Raw genomic sequence first — 20,317 nt, 5'->3', positions numbered from 1 at the left:
ACTTAAAATCCCTTAATTTCTCTTCCTTTCTTGCTATTTGAACTTGTCGGGTCCCCAGTACAGCACACAGGGCCCCCTTTTCGTCTTCTCCCATCCCTCTCTCTTTCTCTCCTTCCTCTATCTCTCTCTTTCTCTCTCGCCCCCCTGCTAGGATCCCCACAGCTGCGCGGACCAGGTGCGTTCCGCCCCGACACACACTCTCTCTCACACACACACACACACACACACACACACACACACACACACACACACACACACACACACACACACACACACACACACACACACACTTACACCCGCCAACGGACGCAGCAGGAAATGCCTAATACCAGTTTTAGAAGGATGCCACTATGCCAGCTTGTCAGGGAGACTGCAGGATCTGTCACAGGGGAAGGCAACAGAAACCGAGAGAGAAAGTTAGACAGTAGTATCTCGCAGAAAACAAGGAAACTGCTTCATTTCTGAATGTTATGCTCTAGTTTTAAGTCCAGGCAGCTGACAAAACTTCACTCTTCTCTCCCCTAAACGGCGTCTACACATGACGAGTTTCACTTGTCACGGAGGTCCGTCTCCAGCACACTCATCTCGACTGGCACAGCCAAAATACATCCAGCTACACCTCTCTCCAGGGATATTCAAGTAAAAGGGATCTCTGTGTGTGTCTGTGCAAGTGTGTGGGACTGTGCACGCATGTGTGACTTTATGTGTGGGTGGATGCACATGTGTTTTTATAAAAAAGTACCAGTTATTTTGGTCTGTGGCTCACCACAGCTCACACTCTCCCGTCTTGTACTCATCTCACACGGCCCCAAGAGAAGACGGGGGAAAGCGTGTGACAGTCTGAGAAACTAGTGAGCAAGAGGAAGGTAGATTAGAGAATGCAGAACAGATGAAGAAGATGTTGAGCAGGAGGAAGGAGATGTGTTGTCATCAAAGATTTTAGCAACATATGACATTTCTGAAAATACCTGATACATCAGTATCATCATTCATGCTTCACCCTTTTTACCGTATTATTGTATTTCTTCTCAAACATAGTGCACTTTGGAACTCTAATACTGACGAAGACGAATGCCTAGACAAAGAAATAATTTAAATAAAAGATGAAGCCAGTGTGTACGGGCATAATTTAACCAGGACAGACATATTACTGTGTAAAAACCTGTAGTGAAATACTAAAATGCAAAAGGAGCCAATGACATTATGGAAAATGCACTTCAATGCCAATTTGAGAGAAATTCTCATCACTTCCAAGAGTCTAGGTCAGAACACAGAATTAGTCTAGCTTTGGCACAAAAACTAGAAGCAGCACTCATCTTAAAATGGGATAAAGGTTTATATGAACAGCAATAATACAGTGAATTACTATGATATGATGAAAATTACCATTGTAACAAATAAAGAATATTCCTGACTAGTGCTGCAACTAATAATTACTTTCATTCTGAATTTAATTTGCTTTTTTCCTAATTCCAGTCTCAGAAATTCCTAAAGGTTGGCCAACAGAAAAAGCCCAAAATATTTAGTTTGCTATCATTTATAAGAAAGCAAACAGTGCATTCACATAACTCAACAATCGGAACAAGGTAATGTTCATTTGTTCTTTCTTCCAAGATACTTTTAATTATCTACAAAAATGATAAATTTTCTGTTGATGAACTGATTGATTTTTAAGCCCTTCTTTGATGATCCAACTTACTACACTGAATAGTGAGGGTTAGAAAATAATCTGAATACTACCATCCTTATTTCACAAATGGAAAATACACATTACCTATTTTATGGGAACTGGGTGACTTTGCATATCAAAAATTAACAAAACGTGAGACTCTAATCAAAATGTGTGGTGCAAATTTGATTCTGTAATTTGCCAAAAGTCTGATTTGCTTCGATAATAGCTATCCAGTTTGAACTGGCACCACTGTAACAGTCTATTGCACAGTTTTGGTGCTGAACACGTGCTGTTCCCCCATCATTATTGACTTTGAAGCAGATGTACTGTATCCTGCTCAGTGCCCAGCACCAGATGAAGAAAAATACAAAGGATGAGCCTCCAATCATCACACTATCCCCATCCAATTTGATATCTCAACTGGTGGACAACATTTGATCAGATGATACTCGAGCTATACACAGAGTGCAGTAGCAGCTGTGCTGACAATGTTTTCATGACAAATGTGTGTTCAGATGAGTAAAATTTTTTGACTTTCTTTCGATCTGAATGTAAAATGAAGATTCCTCATTCAGTTGAGTTTCCTCTTGGTATTATAATGTAGAAATCATTGATAAAACATCCAGTTTAAACTGTCCTTAATTTGATATTGGTTGATATTATTAGATTAGATAAAATGCAAAGGTCAGTAGGAACCCATAACATAGTTTATCCTGTTATGTAAATACTTCAGATTTTGTCACGCTTTAAATATGTTTATTTGCATGCATCTGCTTAATGTTTTTCGTAGAAGAGTATTTAGTTTCTAGCTTTTGAAATGCACTGACTAGTCAACAATAAAACCACCTACCTGCCTAATACTGTGTAGGTCCTCTGGGGCATGGATGTAGGACCTCTTTGGGTGTGTGGTGTCTCGAACTGGGACGTTGTTCCTGCCCAACCAATAAATCTGGAGAATTTGGAGGCCAAGTCTTAACACCTTGAAGTCTTGGTCATGTTCCTCAAATGATCCCTGAGCCATTTCTGCAGTGATGCGGGGCACGTTGTCCTGCTGGGGGACGGATGTTGACATGAGGTGCTGTTCACTGTCTGCAGCAAGTCATGTGAAAATGAATGGCAGGACTCAAGCTTTCCCAGCAGAATATGTTCACTTTATCTGTTGGTGGTTTTAATGTACCGGCTGATTGGTGGAGACTGAGTTAACAATTTGAAATGTTGTGGTTGGTGCCCTGATACTAAACTGAAATTTATGTGCATGTATGTTAGAGGTCAATGTGAACAAAGGTGCAGTAAACCCATTTAGTTAGTAAAGTGACTGATGAAAAAGCCTGTTGCATTTCATTGTATTGGAAATTTTAAAAGATCGCCACAAACGTAGACACATACGTTCACACATACACACAATCGCACACCCTTCTGACACCTCAGTGTGACCACATTCTCACCTCAAACCTTTCCATTCACTGACTGACAGGCCAGTGTTTCCACCAGCGGATGTTTTTTGAGGCCAACATTTCTTTGAAAAGATACCGAAGGCCTCAGCCAGGCAGGAGAAACCAACGTCTTCTGTAGGATACCTGAAGTTTTAAAGAGTTTTCAAACTTCACAACTGAAAACTTCTTGCATTAGGGCAATTTTTGCAGCTCACAGGTGATTGATCGGTTTTACAGAGTGAGATTTTAACTTTTGTTTTTCGTTTGTGTGCGAAGAAATGCCTAATAAAGCAATAAAATCACTGGCACAATATGTTCAACAATGTATATAAATGACACCGTTACTATTATTACCTATGGCCAATAAAACGAGATCCTCAAATCCAAGAGACATACTTGTGAGTTGTACCAAAAGAGGTTCCTTTTTGTCTTCTATGGAAGTAAGACACCACATCTTTAGACAAAAATTAAACACAAACACACAGACACACAAGCACTCCAACAGGAAGAGTGTGGGTGTCTGGGAGCAGCTGCATGGAGAGGCATCAGACCCAGCTTCCTCCTGGTGCAGCGAGCACCATCTCTCCTCCCTTTTCTTTTTCTCTCCCTCTATCTACTCATTTCCTACACATTTATTTCTTCTCTTCCTTTTTAAAAAAATTGTCTCTCACTCTCCTCCACCGAAAGAAACATGCATTCAGTCAGAAATAACTATGCCACGCTATCATCTGACGTTGGCTCTTATCGCAAACCTGAACACAAGATTCAATCTGCACCATTGGCAGAAATTAGCTGGCTGTTGCGAGCACCCAGAAAACACGGTTTGTGCATGTTGCAATGCAAACAGTGTGTGTGTGTGTGTCTTGTTTCTGTCCTGTTTGCTCAGAATGGTGACACATCAGCACATCACCACCTGAAAGCCCAAATGTTGCACAACACTTTCCTGCATCAAGCTCTAATCGAGGTCTTGCTGGCAACGTCAAAACTTTTCTCCACTCGCACACCTGTGTGAGGTGAGGCTGAGATGACTCAAGGAGCAGATGGACAGAACAGATAGAACATGAGAGAGAGAGAGAGATGTTTTGGAAATTTGACTGTTACACCCATGCCCCAGCTGTAAAATGTCAAACTTTGATTGTTGCACCATCATTTTCGTTGTGGCTTGATTATAAAAATGACAAGATAAACAGGATGTACTGCACATGTCCTCAAATGCACCAAATGAATAGTTGAACAGTGTCTGAATCAAGGCCGGTGGAATATTCCTCTAACACACGGCTGCACAGGTGCAAGTGTCTTAACATCTTGGTGTTTCACTTTCCTTTTCAGTTTTCTATTCTTACTCCCCAATACTATCACCCAGTCCTATTTCGACTCGTAATCTGCTGTCTTGTACTTTCCTTTAACGACTCTGTTCAGCCACTTTCTGTCAGCCGAACAGTCGCAGGACGTGCTAACTGCGCTGAAGACACTCATCAGTTATTTCTGTGTTTCCTGTGTGTCATGCGGTGGTAGCTCGAGCTAGCTAGCATGGCTGACAACACACAGGCTCCCAGGTGCAGAGTGTCACAGAGTGGGCCGTCAGCCAGAAAGCCTGTGGGCCAGTTAGCAGCCAACAGGGCCCTGCAGCACGTGCTGCCCTCCACCCCCACCCTTAACCCAACGCTATTCCCAGAGGAAAAGAGGAACAAGCTTGTGACGATTTCTCGTTGGGAAAGAGCACGCGTCACGTATACGTGAACATGTGTGAGCTTGACCTTTTTTGTTGTTTTTATTTCTAATGAGGGTATTGCAAACTAACCTGTTTGAGAGTACAGTTTTTGTTCTCTCTGAAAGTTTGAACACGTCATCAACTTGTGCACAGCTAAGAAACAGTAGCTTTTCTGGTTATGTGCTGAGCCAAACTATTTTGAAATATGCTCATGCTTCCCCCTCGGAGTTAAAGGGTCAGTCTGAGCTGACGGATTACCTCGAGTGAAACCGGCATGCAGGGGCACCAGGGTTTGCCCTCTTCCCCCAGCTCGCCTCCAGGCCGCAGATGCACTGACCCAGACAAGGCTGCACTTCTCTGGGCAGCACAGAGACACCGCTGTGCTCTGGTTCCTGGAGCCCTGATGCTCTGATTGAGACCCTGCGCCCATGCAGGAACCAGAGGGAGGGGAAGGGAGAGCAATGGAGGGGATGCAAACACATCTGGCATCTGCAAAACCCGGCACACAATTTCTCATATCATCACGGGAGAAATGTACAGGCCATATAGGAAAAGCAAAGCTCTGTTTGTCTTCTGGAATCACACATGCAGAAGACAGATACATACACCCACACACATACACACAATCGAACAGAAATTATGTGAGGAGCAGAGCAAGACGGCACAACGATTCTCCAGCTGGTAGGATCGCACCAGAGTACACCACTTTGCGCTATTGTTCTATTTATACAGCTCACCAAACAATGCCATGTTGGCGTCTGAAACAACAAATTATGTATCTGGCATCGAAAGAGGAAATAGTATAAAACGATGCTATTTTCAATGATGTATACATACAGCGTACTGTATATAAATATAGTAAGATCTATTGAAGCTGTCAAGGGGAAGATAAATGAAAAGCTGTGAAAGGAGGACACAATAGAGAGCATATCAGAGTGCAAGAAATTTGTGTGGGTGCACGTCTCTGCAAGGTGTCTTTTTGGTGTGTTCGTTCTTTTTGCGTGGGCGATGCCTTTTGCATTAGGGCGGCAGTAAAGGACGAAGTTAGACGTAGTGGTTGGGATGTGTGTTTATGTGCGTGTGTGTACATGTGTGGGTAAGAGTGTCGAGTACCTCTGATAAACAACCAGCAGTGCTTCTTCTGTTTCAGCCCACTGTGCTACAGGTTTTTTTTTGTTTGTTTTTTTTTTAAAAACCTGTTTGTGAAGATTTTTTGAGGTTTTGACAGGCAAAGAAATAAAATGAACCAAAAAATGCTTGTAAGAGAAAAATAGAATGAGATGTCAAATGCGTGACCGTGGTTGTGGTGGTGCTGGTGTGAATATGAGCTGCTTCTTCTTATCGGGGCAACTGCGAGTAGGCCAGTGAGAGGCATAGCAGCAAGCTGGAGCGGTATGCTCTTTGTGGCCAGCTGTGGGGCCATTAAAGGCCCATCTGCAGACAATAGGCTCTGTCTGAAGGGCGCACACAGCCTGGTTCCTGTCCTGTTCTGCCTCACTGTGTTTGTGTATGGATGCGTATATGAGAGTACCATGCATTTCCATGCCCCATTTTAATCTATTACAAAGGAATACACAGAAAACACGCACTCGCTCACGTAGCCGCATCTGAATGTGACTCATTTTTACATTAAATTTGATCATTTTCCGCAGCAAATCTTCTCTTACGTATTATCGACGCATAACCTTAGCTTTGTGACAACGGCTTCTGCGTTACGTGGCAGAAACAAACAAGACTGTGCCGGTTCACCGAGGCATCTCTTGTTCAAGTCATCGCAGACGGTGGAAAAACTGATTTCAGTGTGCGATTAAAGCTTTCACTCCATCCCCCTCTTGAAAGCCGAGGAAGCGAAGATCACTTCATTAAAAGGTTATCTCCTTTCGCACACTTGAGCAAACAAAACAGAATGCAAAAATACAGGCAGGCACTGGAAAACAGCTAGCTGGCCCGACCACATACCACTCAGCGCGGTTCGATCAAGCAAGCCACAGCTTCACATGCCTCGACACACACATCCACACACACACACACACACACACACACACACACACACACACACACACACACATACATGCACGCACGCACGGCTGCTGCATGCAGACACATGCAAAAATATCTGTCCCAATACTAAAATAGGCCCTGAGAGGTTGCACCTGCACCTGTGCCCTGGTCCACACCTACACACAGGTGTCAGGATGTGACACATACACACACAGACAGAGAAAGAAAGATAGAAGAGAGGGAGGGGGAAAAACAAGAGCGGGGTGAATCACACTACTGCGGTCGACCAAAAAGCTTTTTCTAGATATCATCTCTGAATTCTGGAGTGTGATTTTCAGTTTTAAATAGACTTTCAGGTTGATGTGCTTAGTTCTAAAAAAGTACGGCACACGAGGCTTCTGTAATTGCTCAATTCTCTTCTGTATGACACGTAATTATATGATGTATAATAGGACTTTTATGGCTAATTATGGGTTTGTGGGGAGTGGAGTGAGAGTTTAAGCAAAGTGTGTATCATATTGCATACATGAGTGCCTCAAGTGTCTCATTCTGTCTCAGAATGAGTATTCTTTGAATGTCACAGTGAGTCATACTTATTTGTCCCTCGGTATTGTGGTCTGTCCCTTCTGGGGCTGAAAAGGGGACCAATACTCTATGCAGGGGCTTATTTTTTGTCATATGTATAGCTTCATGATTAGACACATGTATGCATAAATGCCTATTCTATGCAGTGGTGCGCTGGGGAGGGGGATGCTCTGAGCGTGATAAGAACAGACTAAACAGACTGATTAAAAGAGCAGCTCAGTCTGTGGCTGCCCCTGGACTCCATGGAGGTGGTGGGAGAGAGGAGGGCTCTGGCCAAACTGTCTTCTATCATCAGAAACTCCTCCCACCCTCTGCATCAGACTGTGAACTCCTTAAGAAGCACCTTCAGCAACAGACTGGTACATCCTAGGTGTAAGAAGGAACGCTTCCGCAGGTCGTTTATTCCAGCATCTGTTAGATTGTACAATGCTGCATTATAAACTCCACCATGTACTGTTTACTGCTGCACTTTTTCTCTTTCCCCATTTTAGACACGCATCCTCCTACTTATGTGCAATAACTGATACCTCATCAGTGCAATAACTGATACCTCATCAGTGCAATAACTGATACCTCATCAGTGCAATAACTGATACCTCATCAGTGCAATAACTGATACCTCATCCTCTTGTATATAATCCTCTACATGATATTTATAAGAAAAAAAAAGGATGATCTGTATATAATGCTTTTTTTCTGCAATTTTTGCACTGTGTTTCTTTTTCTTATCTATTCCTGCACTGCCTTCATACTTTTTCTTTGGAGCTGCTGTAACAGTGAACTTTCCCCACTGTGGGATCAATAAAGTTTATCCTTATCTTTATCCTTATCCTTATGGCGCCTACATACACAAACACGTGCAGGCTATATAAACAAAAGGTTTTATTATTTCCAAATTGACACATTAGGAAACCAAAAGCCGTGTGCTCTTACAGTGCTGACATTAATTCTGATTAGTTAAACTGCATGAAAATCAATCTTGTCTACTAAGCTGCGGAATGTATTAAAATCTGCATGTAAGACTTTAAAATGGATGTGAAAAGGACGCTGAATTAGAAAACCATTTAGGTTTGGAAATTCTTCTTCCAGTTCACTGTGCAAGAATAAGTTTTTACATGGTTCCTTGGCTTCATCATGTCACATAACAGAAAATAGTCTGCAGGAGCTGCATTGCTTTCTTTGAAAAATGTCGCCACCATGTGGACTGTTGCTGCATTCTTATCTGAAGGTGTGATTGTACAGTTACTCGTTCATCTTATTTGATATTTGCATTTTTATATTTCATGTAAAGCACTTTGAGTTACTTTTATGTATGAAAGGCTTTGTTCACAGAAAGTTACTTTTCTGTACATGAATAGTGTTCTGCATAGCTTTGAACAGGATATTTGAGACTTGGTTATGTTTTTGTCACTAGACTAATATGTCACTATGCTACAATCAGTGACAGACACACTGGAAATGCACACACATATATATATATATATATATATATATATATATATATATATATCTGTTTTTTTGTTTTTCAACCAGTGTTTGAAACACTGAAATACTTCCAATTAAAATCTTCACTCATTAACTGATCCTTCTCTTTTCTCACCACAAATCCTTCATAACTCATCCTTCGCGGCTCCGATGGGACAAGAGGCTCCGGTGCCTTTTAGGCCACAGTAGCCATTTGGTACCTTCTTCAGGTACTGCTGGTGATAGTCCTCTGCATAGTAAAACTGCTGCCCCTCCAGAATCTCAGTGGTGATGGGACCGTAGCCTTTTTTATCCAGCTCCTAGGGATGAAATAACAACATAAACCACCATAGATTAAACTAAATACAAGTAGCACTTAACTGACAGAAAAAAAGAAAACACTGGTTTTGTTAGATGATTAACAGTCAAACTATGTAGATTACAATATTCAGCAAATGCTCTACAATGTAATTCAGTCAAGAATTAATGTCTGAAATCTATTATATTTGTGTGTTTTGCAGAATGAAATGGCAAGGCTTGAGATTTTCATCCTGAAGATGCAGAACTACCTGTCTCCTTGATCAGCTACAATATTGTTAAAGGTTTAAATATTTATATTCCTAGAACGCAGTATCTTCAGTTATGACACGGATTCAACAGTAGCTTTCCTATTGCGTTAACTTCCTCAAAATAAGCATACCTCTTAAATGCTTGTTTTATTCTGTAGTGTACTAGATGTGAACTTCCAATACCTCTCGCTAATACAGTAAAGAGTTTTCTGCTCCTCAACTAGAAAGCAGGGTGATTGAGTGACAGAAGAAAGGAGCATCTTTTTCTTTTTGTAGTGCAGCATGCCTCTGTGGCTCTCTCTGTGGGACAAAGCATCAAAGAGTATCCGCTCTCTTTGAGAACTCCTTAAGACACTTTCACACTTACCCTTTTCTAAACACCTTGAGAGAAGCCTTCAAACGCACTAAAACAGCACACTGGTTCACGCATGCACACACACACACACACACACACACACACACACACACACACACACACACACACACACACACACACACACACACACTAAACACCTCTGACAGATATATCAAAGGTATACCTGCTGCGCTGAGTGGTTTTCTCTATCTAATAATACAAGCGCTCAGACCTCTCTAGATCAGTGCTCCTGAGAGCTGACAAAACAACAAGTCAGAGGTGCGCTGGGACTGTCTGTGGGCAACAAGTTGCTTGCATGTAGCTTGCTACGCCTCAGAACAGTTTGCAGCATTGAGGAGCTATGCTTTGTGGGGGCGTCAGTTGGGTTCAGCAGGCACCATGAAACAGAAGCTGAACGTATTCAATCCAGGCTCAACCTGTTCTTATCGTCGAAGTGATAAAATTGCTCAGCTTGCTTCTTTATAGAAAGTGTGGCCTGCTCAAATTCATGGAGGCTATGTTAGATTCCATGTTTTCAAAAAAGGAAAATTGATTAAAAATTCCTGTGATCCCACGGAGCTCGCTGGCACATTTGAAAGGCATATTGTCTGTAAAAGTACACCAATATTCCAACGTACATCAGATGGAGAAAGTGTAAGAAAACAAAATAATTGCCACATTTTAAATATCAGAATAACCTTGAAATACTATCTCATTTAAAAATTGTCAAAAATAAATCATTTTCTCTAACAAGAGTCTGCAAAGAACAATAAAGTGAACCTTGAATTCAGTATTCCATTATTTACCCAACTTGAACCAGTCGTGTGACAAAAAATTCAGGAGCTTTTCGCCTACACTGGGCTCAACTGCAGGCTGTGCAGTGTTTGTAAAATGTGTGGGCACTTGGAGAAACTGCTGTACTTTTCGAGCCTATTTCTTTCCATTTTTGTTAAAATAATTTTAAAAATAAAACTTGTGTTTTTACCCTTTTTTATGATTTATCACATTATAACTTTGGTATATTGCAAAGAAGACTTTCAGTTTTAATTTTCACTACCTGTAGCCATAATTGAGCTGTTTCCATAGTGGTGCAGAACTTTATATTGCAGTGAAAACTAGTCTACAAAGAGTAAAAAATGGAGCAGAAGTTTAAAAAAAAACACCCAGAAACTGTTTTGGGCTCAGAGAATTAAAAGTTTTCCAATGTGCTATATAGTATTAGTTGCTTTCCATTATGGAAGAGTATCCTCTTTATGCTCTTAAGAGTCAAACATAAGGCCTTTAAATTTCGGTACTCGACAACTAGGAGTTTGTGAGTCGGAACATGTTCCAGGATGTGAAGTTCTTACTTTAATGCTGCAGCAGTCGATATTTCTGTACAAACAAGGGCTAAGCTGATGTGTAGCAAAAAAGGTGTTACTTGAACTGATGAACCCACAGAGATTTATCACCCAATCTTTCTGAGAAGGTTTCAGCTCTTTGTTTTGGTCTCACTGGACCTGACTTCACTGCTTTTCTTTACTCTCACTGCTATCATAAACCAAGCTTTCAGCAGCTTCAACAGGCCTCATGGCAGAAAAAGTTACAGACTGTCCTGATCTTTACTCTTCAACAGATCAATCAGTATTGTGCAACAACTAATGGTCTCCATTACTGATTAGTCTGTCTGGAATTGTTTGATGAATCTGTATTGGGCAACATTAAAGGAACTGAGTATGACAGAGGAAACAGTTCTTCTCATCTGAGTGCCATATAATGTTTGGGATGTATTTTATAAATTAATTATTTTATCATCCAAAGTTCACAGGTGACTTCTGGTAAATCAACTATTTGATTCAGATTTTAGCACCTTTACAGTTAAAAAAAAATATATAATTACAACCAAAACAAGCAATACAAATACTGGAAAGAAGGGATAATTCACATGTCTGAAAAGTTTGGAAATTAAGGAAGTTAGGAAGGGAGCAAGAATAAAAACCTAGAAAGAGGCAGAAGCACTTTGATGATTGTGCAGTGTAGATTTATTTCATAACCTGATGTTGTGATCCAAGCTTGCCTTCTTAGGGCACGAGATAAATATTAAACCAAATCACTATACACTATTTTCAATATATTTATAAAGCTTATTGGTGTGCAAACCAGTTTATGTAAAAAGTGAAATTTAACACATACAAAGGACAGTAGATTAGAAGCCCGTTGGTGTTCCTGCATGTTTTCATGTTTGTTCCCCGTCTACGGGAGGAACTGTTCAACTTTTTGGTTATCTGGAAGTGTCAGATGAGAGTGGGAGGCAATGTAACTAAAAAGTATCACCACTCTGGTGCCCCGGTGGCTCAACTGCTTGAGTAGGCAACCAATAAACAGGGGCTATAGTCCCCGAGGCAGCGTTCATGGGTTCGTTTCCGACCCACGGCCATTTGTTGCATGTCCTTCCCCTACTCTTCTCCTCATGTTTCCAGTCTCTCTATTTTCACTGTCCTATATAAAAAAAAAAGGCCAAAAAAAAAAACTTAAAAAAGTATCACCCCTAATAAATAAAACCGAATATTGTGCTGCAAAGTAGTGTGTAAGTTTGTCCACATGGAGGCAGTGTGGTACAAGCTGAGTGTGTGTGCGTGTGCTGGAGGTGATGCAGTGGAGTCAGTAAATCAAAGCTCTGCGCCCCACAGAGAGGCTGAGGCAGCAGCTGACCTCTAAGTCCTCAGTGACTGCTGCTACAATGTGAGGGCTCTAATCTCCCTGTAGGCAGGACCCAATGTCCACAAACCAAACTACAGCGCAACGCTGCCCTCAACACAGCGCGCCAGCCTCCCGAGCACAGACATATTTACCTTTCAAATGCAAACTGTGGGCAGTCTGACACAGAAGAACACCATTTTTTCCCCTGCCTATATCCACCAGCGCTGTGGTAAGCCAGCCGGCACAAGCACAGAGCTTTGTACATCATGGCCTAATTAATCAGTCATCACCACCAAACCACAGTAGCAGAGGAGCCTCCGGGGCAGAGGATGCTCCATGCGAAGAGAGCACACTGTCCAAGGAAAGGTCTGCTATTCTGAGCTAACGTACACCTCCACCCTGACACCCCCGCACCACTCCCTCGCTCTCCATCCAGCCCTCTACAGCAGTCACAACACGGCGGCCATTTTAGATCCATAAATCAGAATGCATGGCGTCATGCCACTGTGTATAACCTTATGTGGCTTTGCTTTCTCTCTCTCTCTCACTGCAGCAGCAGCAAAGCAATGGAGGGAAGAATATGGAGGGTAAAAATGGCAAAGATGGGGGAGAGAAAATTCTAGAGAGAAAAAGTAAAGCAGATTTCAGAAAGTTTAGCATTTTTGATGCTCTCGATTGTGACGTTCAAATGACGGCTATATAAAGGGAGAAATCAGCGTGTCTGTGCTTCTATACATTTATATAAGTGTAACAGTGTGAGCGGAATGATACAAAAGGATATGGTAAGAATAGTTGAATGCATGCATGAGTATGTATTACTCAATTTAGGAAGACAGAAATTATTTCAACCATTATGCACAAACAAAAGGCTGATTCCCAAAGAGTAAACGGCTACTTTTCAGGGCTAAGATATGCGTTTTTTAGGTAAGATTATAGTGCGGGTTGGGGTTACGCATGGACCGGTTCTAGTTACTGTTGGTTTATTTAAAGGTAATGAATCTAAGTCAATGCAATGTCCTCCTAAGTGACAAAAAACGCTGGTGTGTGTGTCCAGGGCTGAGCTCACTCAGCCCAGTCAGCCCTTCCTTTCTTCACGCCTGTCGGAAAGACTCCCATGTCAAAGACATGGCTGAATGGGTGCATCTCTCTCTCTCTCCATTTCCCTCCATTGCTGAGTCTCTCCTTCTCTCTCTCTCTCTCCCATGTGAGCACAGACCACCGCTTCGTGCTACCAAAGTCCTCCCTGCTTGCCAGCCAAGCGAGAGAGCCCCTCGCACCATCGCCATCGCCAGAGAGGCGGCCCTGGGACACAAATAGGATGTGACACCCCGAGAGAGGGCTGAGGTGGAGGAGGAAGAAAAGGAGGAGGAGGAGGAGGAGGGAAATGCACTCTCTTCCTCTCTTCCTTACCCCACTGTGTTGTCTCTCTCTGTGTCGTCTCCCCTCAGAAGGCCTACGGCTGCAGAGTGGTGGGGAAGAGACGTGCACTGACATAGAGTTTGTGACACCCCATGACTCATGGTCAAGACATTTGGCGAGGGATATGACCTCAATTCGGCGATTTATGTAATCATCCCTGAGTCCACTACTGTTACTGGTATATGGTCATCGCTCTTCACCATTTCCCTGGCACCTCATTCCTATTGTTCTATTTGTTCCGTTCTCAGTTCTCACCTCAGTTTTAATCTCAAATTCAAATTTGCTTAACTGGCATTACCATAATTAAGTAAGATGCTGCCACAGTAATAGTGCTGTAATAATTTAGCATTTGGGAAAGTATGAAAACCTTTGCTTAAACATCTTTTCTGCAGGGCCTCAGTAGAAAATCTCTGGAGTATTAGTATCGGCCCTACTTCAAATTTAAACAGTAAAATTTAACAGTAAAAGCGTTTAACAGAACGAAAACTGTGTTATATCACTGGGGTATTAAGGATTATTATTATCATTGATGACTTACTGAGTAAGTGACCTTTACAGTTGTGGCTGGTGTAATTAAGCCAATTTTAACAAATTTTCATAGAATTGGGCAACATTTTCTGTAATATCTGACTGCTGTCAGATCAGCTGTTTGGATGAAAATATATCGATCGTTGAATGAATTTCCAGTGAAATATAAAGTACCTACTAAAATATAGTGCAGTAGAAATACCAAGAAAAATAAAATGTTAATACTCGAGTTACTTTTTGCACCTGAGAACGTAAAGATAAAAGGACAAAATAAGATTAGTGCATTCCTACCCACTCTGGATCGCTTTCACTCAGATCTAAAACCAATTTAACGTTGACTCCGGCTGCATACCTGAAATCCGGAGCACAAAAAGCCCTTCAACATCTTAAAAATGTAAATACACTGTGAGCACCGCAACAGCACAGCCGCTCTGTGATGAAATGCCGGTAACAGATAGACTGCGGCTCTGCCTGAAAACACATGAAATAGCCTGACATGATACTTATCGACTAGTCCGCGGCACCATGCTTGCCCTAAATGACCTCAGGGAGAGAGGCAGAGTGGGAGTGATGGAAAGACAACGAAGGAGAAAAAACAGAGGCAGAAGGGAGAGGGACATGGAGATGGAGTGAAGGAAAAAGAGGAGAGGAGCACAGGCTATGAGGCTGATGGAATGAAAACAGACTCTAGTGTAGGGAGACAGAGGCTAATGAAAGAGCAGTATATGATGCGTCTTTGCTCATGTGAGGTTCCGTGAAATGCCATCTATGCAAAACATTTACTGCATGTGCATGTGAATGACCTACAGGATGTGTGTTCCCTCCGTCGCTCTGTCTATGCACAGAGGATGGAGAGCTTTTTTTCCCCCCTGCCCTGCTCTGTTCATCTCTTTCTCTCTCTCAGCACGGGTCAGGCATCCATTTTAGCTGGGCTCTAATCTTCAGCGAGCGCTCCTACATTTTGTGAGCGAGGAAGCCAACACTCCTACATTTTGAGAGGGAGAGAGGATGCACGCACTCCAGTCTCGGAGCGAGGCGGTGCACGCTCCGACGTTTTTTTGTTGTTGTTGTTGTTGATGCTTTTTTTTTTTTTTTTTCCCAGAGCAGACAACAAGTAGCTCAGCATCTAAAGTCCGAAAACGCCGAAGATCATCCAGGCATTGTGAAAAAGCAATTGTGGTTTTTTTAAACGCTGCAGCTGCAGTGCAATCGACAGCATCTCATTGGCGGATGGGCATTTTCCTTCTGGCGACTGAAAAGTTCTTTGTGAACAATGTGCTGCTCACAATTTTTAGTTCAGCACACAGCTAAATTTTTGAAATGTACAGGCTTGAATATGGGCGAGCTAGGCAATAGTTGGAAGTGTAAATTTCACTTTTGAAGACTTTCCAAAATAAGAAACGTGAGCTTGTGTGACTAGAAGCCCGATTACGAAACCTGCTGATGCTGTGCCCCGTTTAAACAACCCTCGGGCTTCTCCTCAAGACTTCCAGCCCCAAATCAACTCCCCCCTTTTTTTTCTACCCATCATCCGAACCCCTGTGCACCCCTCCTCTCTTCATCCCCCTTTCAAGCTCATTAAGTTAGGATGCTTTATCAGAGGGCACACTCACCCCTCCAAGGCCCTTCACACATGCATGTGCATGCACACACACAATATTCACGCTGGCTTGATAAAACCTATTGTTCATACATGCACACACACACAGACACACACACACACACACACACACACACACACGTATAATATAGAACCCCCCGTTCATCCATTTTTCTCTCCAAACCCCTAACCCATCTCTAAGCCACCCCCACCCCCCACTCTCCTCCTAATCAACTCTTCCCATCCCTTCTCTCCCTCTCTCACCCTCCACTCACCCCCACACCCCTCAGCCTGCTCTAGGGAGACACATTTTAGCAGAGAGGGAGGGATAGAGAGAGAGAGAGAGAGAGAGAGAGAAGGGGGGAAAAGAGATGGGGGAGACAGAGGGAGAGAAAGAGATGCACTCCTCCTCTCTGCTCTGCTGCCACAGCGGCTTGGCTACAGAAGCCTTTGATGTTCTGCAAATTTCAAATTTCATTATAGAGAACCCCCTGCTCCTCTCTCCCTTCCCTCCCCCTCCTCCCCTCTCTGCTCTCGCGCTTAAACAAGCTTTTCTGCCTCACTCTCCTACCTCCCCCCCAAACTCCAACCCCCCTCTCAATGCTGAAGTTAAGAAACTGAAAGCCCTGCAGAAGAGACTCTTCATACGGGTTAATTATTCATTGGGCTGTGCCTGTATGTGCCAAATGTATGTGTCTGTGTGTGTTTGTATGTACATGGGAGCGTGTGCGAGTCATGGGCTGGCAGTGGGGTGGAATCTGGATTTTGCGATGCCTGTCTTATCTCTGGTCGTCTTAGATCGCCTCCACCCACGCGCTCTTGTCACTCTTCTGAACATGCATTCACTTCTCCTGATGCTTCTCCCAGAGCATCGGACTTTTAGGATAAAAAACTCACTCAAGCGCGAGCTCAAATGCAAAGACAGACCCGCATCGCGAGCCCCTTCGTCTGCAGAGATGCCGTTTCCAAGCCGGGCGTTGTTGAGGCTCAGCATCAATGCGGCAAGGCAACCATTTCAGGGCAGGAAGCTGCCATTTTGGTTCAGATTGTGTCAGCTGCTTTGAGAAGATATGTGTCCCAGTGGCCCTCAGATGAAACTGAGGTGCCACTGAAGTGGTTGACAGATCGGTGGTGTCAGCAGCGTTGGTGGGGAGAGAATGGGGGAAAGTGAGCGAGAAGGAAGGAAGAGTCTGAGCACTGTTTCTCCTCTCGATGTTTGCAAATGTGTGTGTTTTGGGAGCGTCTGCTGTGTTGAGGTTCTCAGTCTTTCCCTGGCATGATGGTGACAAAAAAGATACTGCTCGGTGTAACAGCCTTTTCTGTGCTGTAATACGAACCCGGTGAACCCTGCAGTGCTTCTGCTCGGTTTTCACTCTGTTCAAGGCTCACGGACTTGTGATTTCATGTCTTATCTAGGGCATGCCATATATTGTTATTTTCAGAATAAGCTAGACTAATCGCAAATTTCATGGATTTGCTTGTGAGGGTACAATGCGTTTCTTTATTGGAACATTTCATAAATGTTCTTTTGCGCTTGCTCAGATGTCATGGAAATATAAATGTTCAAATTAAAACATTTTCCAGGGGGTTTTTAAAAACTTCTTGTCATGTTGTTGTAAAAGTGTGAAGTGTATTAAAAAATAAATATATTGGATAATCATTTAATAAAAATACATTATAGATTATTGCTATTACTAATAACATACCAATATTCAAAAAATGTCATCACATAATTAGACATGAGGTTATTTTCTTAAAATGCTGTTTCCGGGGTCAGCATCTAAACCATCATATATGAGTGCAGTGCACAAAAACATCCGTATTTCATTTACAAACTCTGACTCTGATTAGAATCATGTAAGATGATTGAAAGCTTCAGAAGAGCAACCAAGTGTGCTATGACCAAGATTGTTGAATAAAATGCAGTTTAAAGGTCAGGGATGAACTTAAACTTAACAGGTATCCTTATAATTTTCCTCTGTGATAAATGTGTTGGCTCTGTATTTCCTATCATGCTTTGGTTAACGCATGTTTGACGTCTGTGCATCTCTGTTTCTTTGTTGGTTCCACATCCTGTTCTCAAAACGCTGTGAGGGGCCCAGAAGCCTAGATGGCGTACGTGCTTGTTTGTGTGGGTGTTGGTGGGGGGGGGGTCATGGTCAGTTGACAGCCAAAGGGTGGGGTCACCATCGGTTGATAGCCTGTCAGTGATGATCCCTCTGATCTGATTGCTCCCCTCTTCTGCTCCTCCTGTCTTCCTCCCCCCCACCTCTCCACCTTCCTGGTCCCAGCTGCCACTCTGTTCTCACCTCTGACCCCAGCCCAAGGCCAAGGTTGGGAGGTTGTTGCCACAGCAACGTAACAGCCCCTGCGGCCCATGACTGCTGACCCCGGGAGCCCCTAGTAACCATGACGATCATAATTTGCTCCCCTCTGCCCCCTGCCAGCTCGCCCATGAATACCATTTAGAGGAGGCGAGGGACGAGCGGGCCGAAGTGATGCAGGGATCAACGGGAGGATGGACGGACGGACGGATGGACAGACGGACTGAGGGAACAAAAGGGGGACGCGTGTGCCATTGAAAGGCAGAGCTGCAGAAATCAGTTAAGATGACCTATCGACCCTCTTTTCAGGTTAAGAAAGAGGGTTTCACTGAGTGTATATAGATGAGTATCATCTAAATTGAGCTGGTTTTGCTTAACTAAACAGCGTAAGAGGTCACCACTGCAGGCTCTGACTTTCAGTTGTTATTCAAATAACTAGGACAGCTCTAAAATACAGCCAAGCCACACTCACTGGGTGAAACAGTTTCTTTTAAATGATCACAACTTTATTTATTTTGATAAATCTCATTTTGTTACTGACACCATCACACTGAATCAAATATAAACATCCATCGTACTGCTAATCTCATTCTCTTAAATGGAATGATGCGTGTGAAATTGCAACAATGCGCTCAACACTGAGCAGCAAATTACAAAAAATAACAGCCATTATTCCCATTTTTAACACTTTTTCAACAGATGCTCCGCTGCCACTGCTTTACTTCACACATGGTTTGGTTATTATGTAACACCATGCTTGAGCAAATGCAACAACAAAACGTTCTGATGTGTGCGTGGTGATGTTACCTGCTGGAAGGCCACTTTAGTCTTCAATGCAAACTCCTGCTGAGCGGGGCTGGATGTGTAAATGGCTGAACGGTACTGAGTGCCCCTATCATTGTGCTGCCTCATACCTGTATAAAAACACATACAAAAGGAACATAAGACAGACTAGCTGAATAGAAGGCAGCGACTTTAGCTTTCAGAGAAGCAGCTCCCAGTTTGGGTTTGAGCAGAAGACAGTCTCTCCGTTTTGAAGATTAGACTTAAAACTTTCCTTTTTGATAAAGCTTATAGTTGAGGGTTGGCTCAGGTGACCCTGAATCATTCCTTAGTTCTTGCTGCTCCAAGTGCAGAATGTTGCAACTGCACAGGAAACCTCTCCTCTTGCGTTTATATGCCACTATTGCGTTTGTGTCTTCTCTCTCCTGCAGTTTGTGTTTTTCTTTTCTCTATCCTCGTGACTTTCTTTCTACTTTTACTGGCTCCACCAACCTGCTTGGTGTTTATTGTTTGTTATTGCTCACTGCTCATCTTCTCTCCCTCTCTCTGCTCTCCCGGTCTGATCAGCCGGTTGAGGCAGATGGTCGCCCACCCTGAGTCTGGTTCTGCTGAAGGTTTCTTCCTGTTAAAAGGGAGCTTTCCCTTCCCACTTTCACCATATTGCAAGGTCTTGACCTCACTATGTAAAGTGCCCCGAGATGACGTATGCTACGGTTTGGCGCTATATTTAGTATACATACAGTTCATTGGATTGACCCCACAAACAAGCACCAACCGCAGCAGATACAACATCATTTGCATGTAAAAGGTTTTCACAATTATGTCATCATCCCGCATCTTGAATTCATGAAGCCAAATGAATTCAAAGATCACAGCAGATTTGGGCTTTCATTAGGGAGGCCCGCGGTGTGTAGGTGTATGGGCACATGTAGGTGGCCGTGCTTTCTTTGTCCTTTATGTGCCACTGGCAAAATTTACATCAGCTTTACATCAGTGCGTTTGGAAGAAGCCCAAGCCTAGTGTACCTTGATTAGGAGGCCAAACAGCTGCGATCACTTCTATGCTTCTCAGATGCTACAATCCTGAGCAGCTCTGGCATCCATGGATGCACCAATGGCAGGCTTCTGTCTGTTATTATCTCTCACTCACTCTCCCACTCAGCATTTGTTTCTTCTCTTGACTGGAGAGTGTCAT

At 43.0% G+C, this 20,317-nt stretch overlaps 1 protein-coding gene across 3 annotated transcripts in view; it reads right to left on the bottom strand.

Moving 5' to 3' along the window:
• Positions 1 to 4,830: 4,830 nt before the first annotated feature.
• msrab (methionine sulfoxide reductase Ab) overlaps positions 4,831 to 20,317 on the bottom strand; it is a 37,392-nt gene continuing 21,905 nt past the window's right edge. For 2 of the 3 annotated variants that reach the window (XM_023277453.3, XM_055006248.1), the window contains exons 5-6: positions 19,148 to 19,254; positions 8,272 to 9,186 (exon numbers count right to left, since the gene is read on the bottom strand). In XM_023277453.3, coding sequence (XP_023133221.2) covers positions 9,013 to 9,186; positions 19,148 to 19,254 — 281 coding nt within the window. In that variant the 3' untranslated portion in view covers positions 8,272 to 9,012. Of the gene's footprint in view, positions 5,245 to 6,969; positions 6,994 to 8,271; positions 9,187 to 19,147; positions 19,255 to 20,317 lie in introns of those variants that run through there. The other variant, XM_055006249.1, reaches the window with a different exon arrangement.

This window comes from Amphiprion ocellaris, chromosome 20 (genome assembly GCF_022539595.1).
Source record: "Amphiprion ocellaris isolate individual 3 ecotype Okinawa chromosome 20, ASM2253959v1, whole genome shotgun sequence".
NCBI lineage: Eukaryota > Metazoa > Chordata > Actinopteri > Pomacentridae > Amphiprion > Amphiprion ocellaris.
This window is presented reverse-complemented; position numbering and strand designations above follow the sequence as displayed.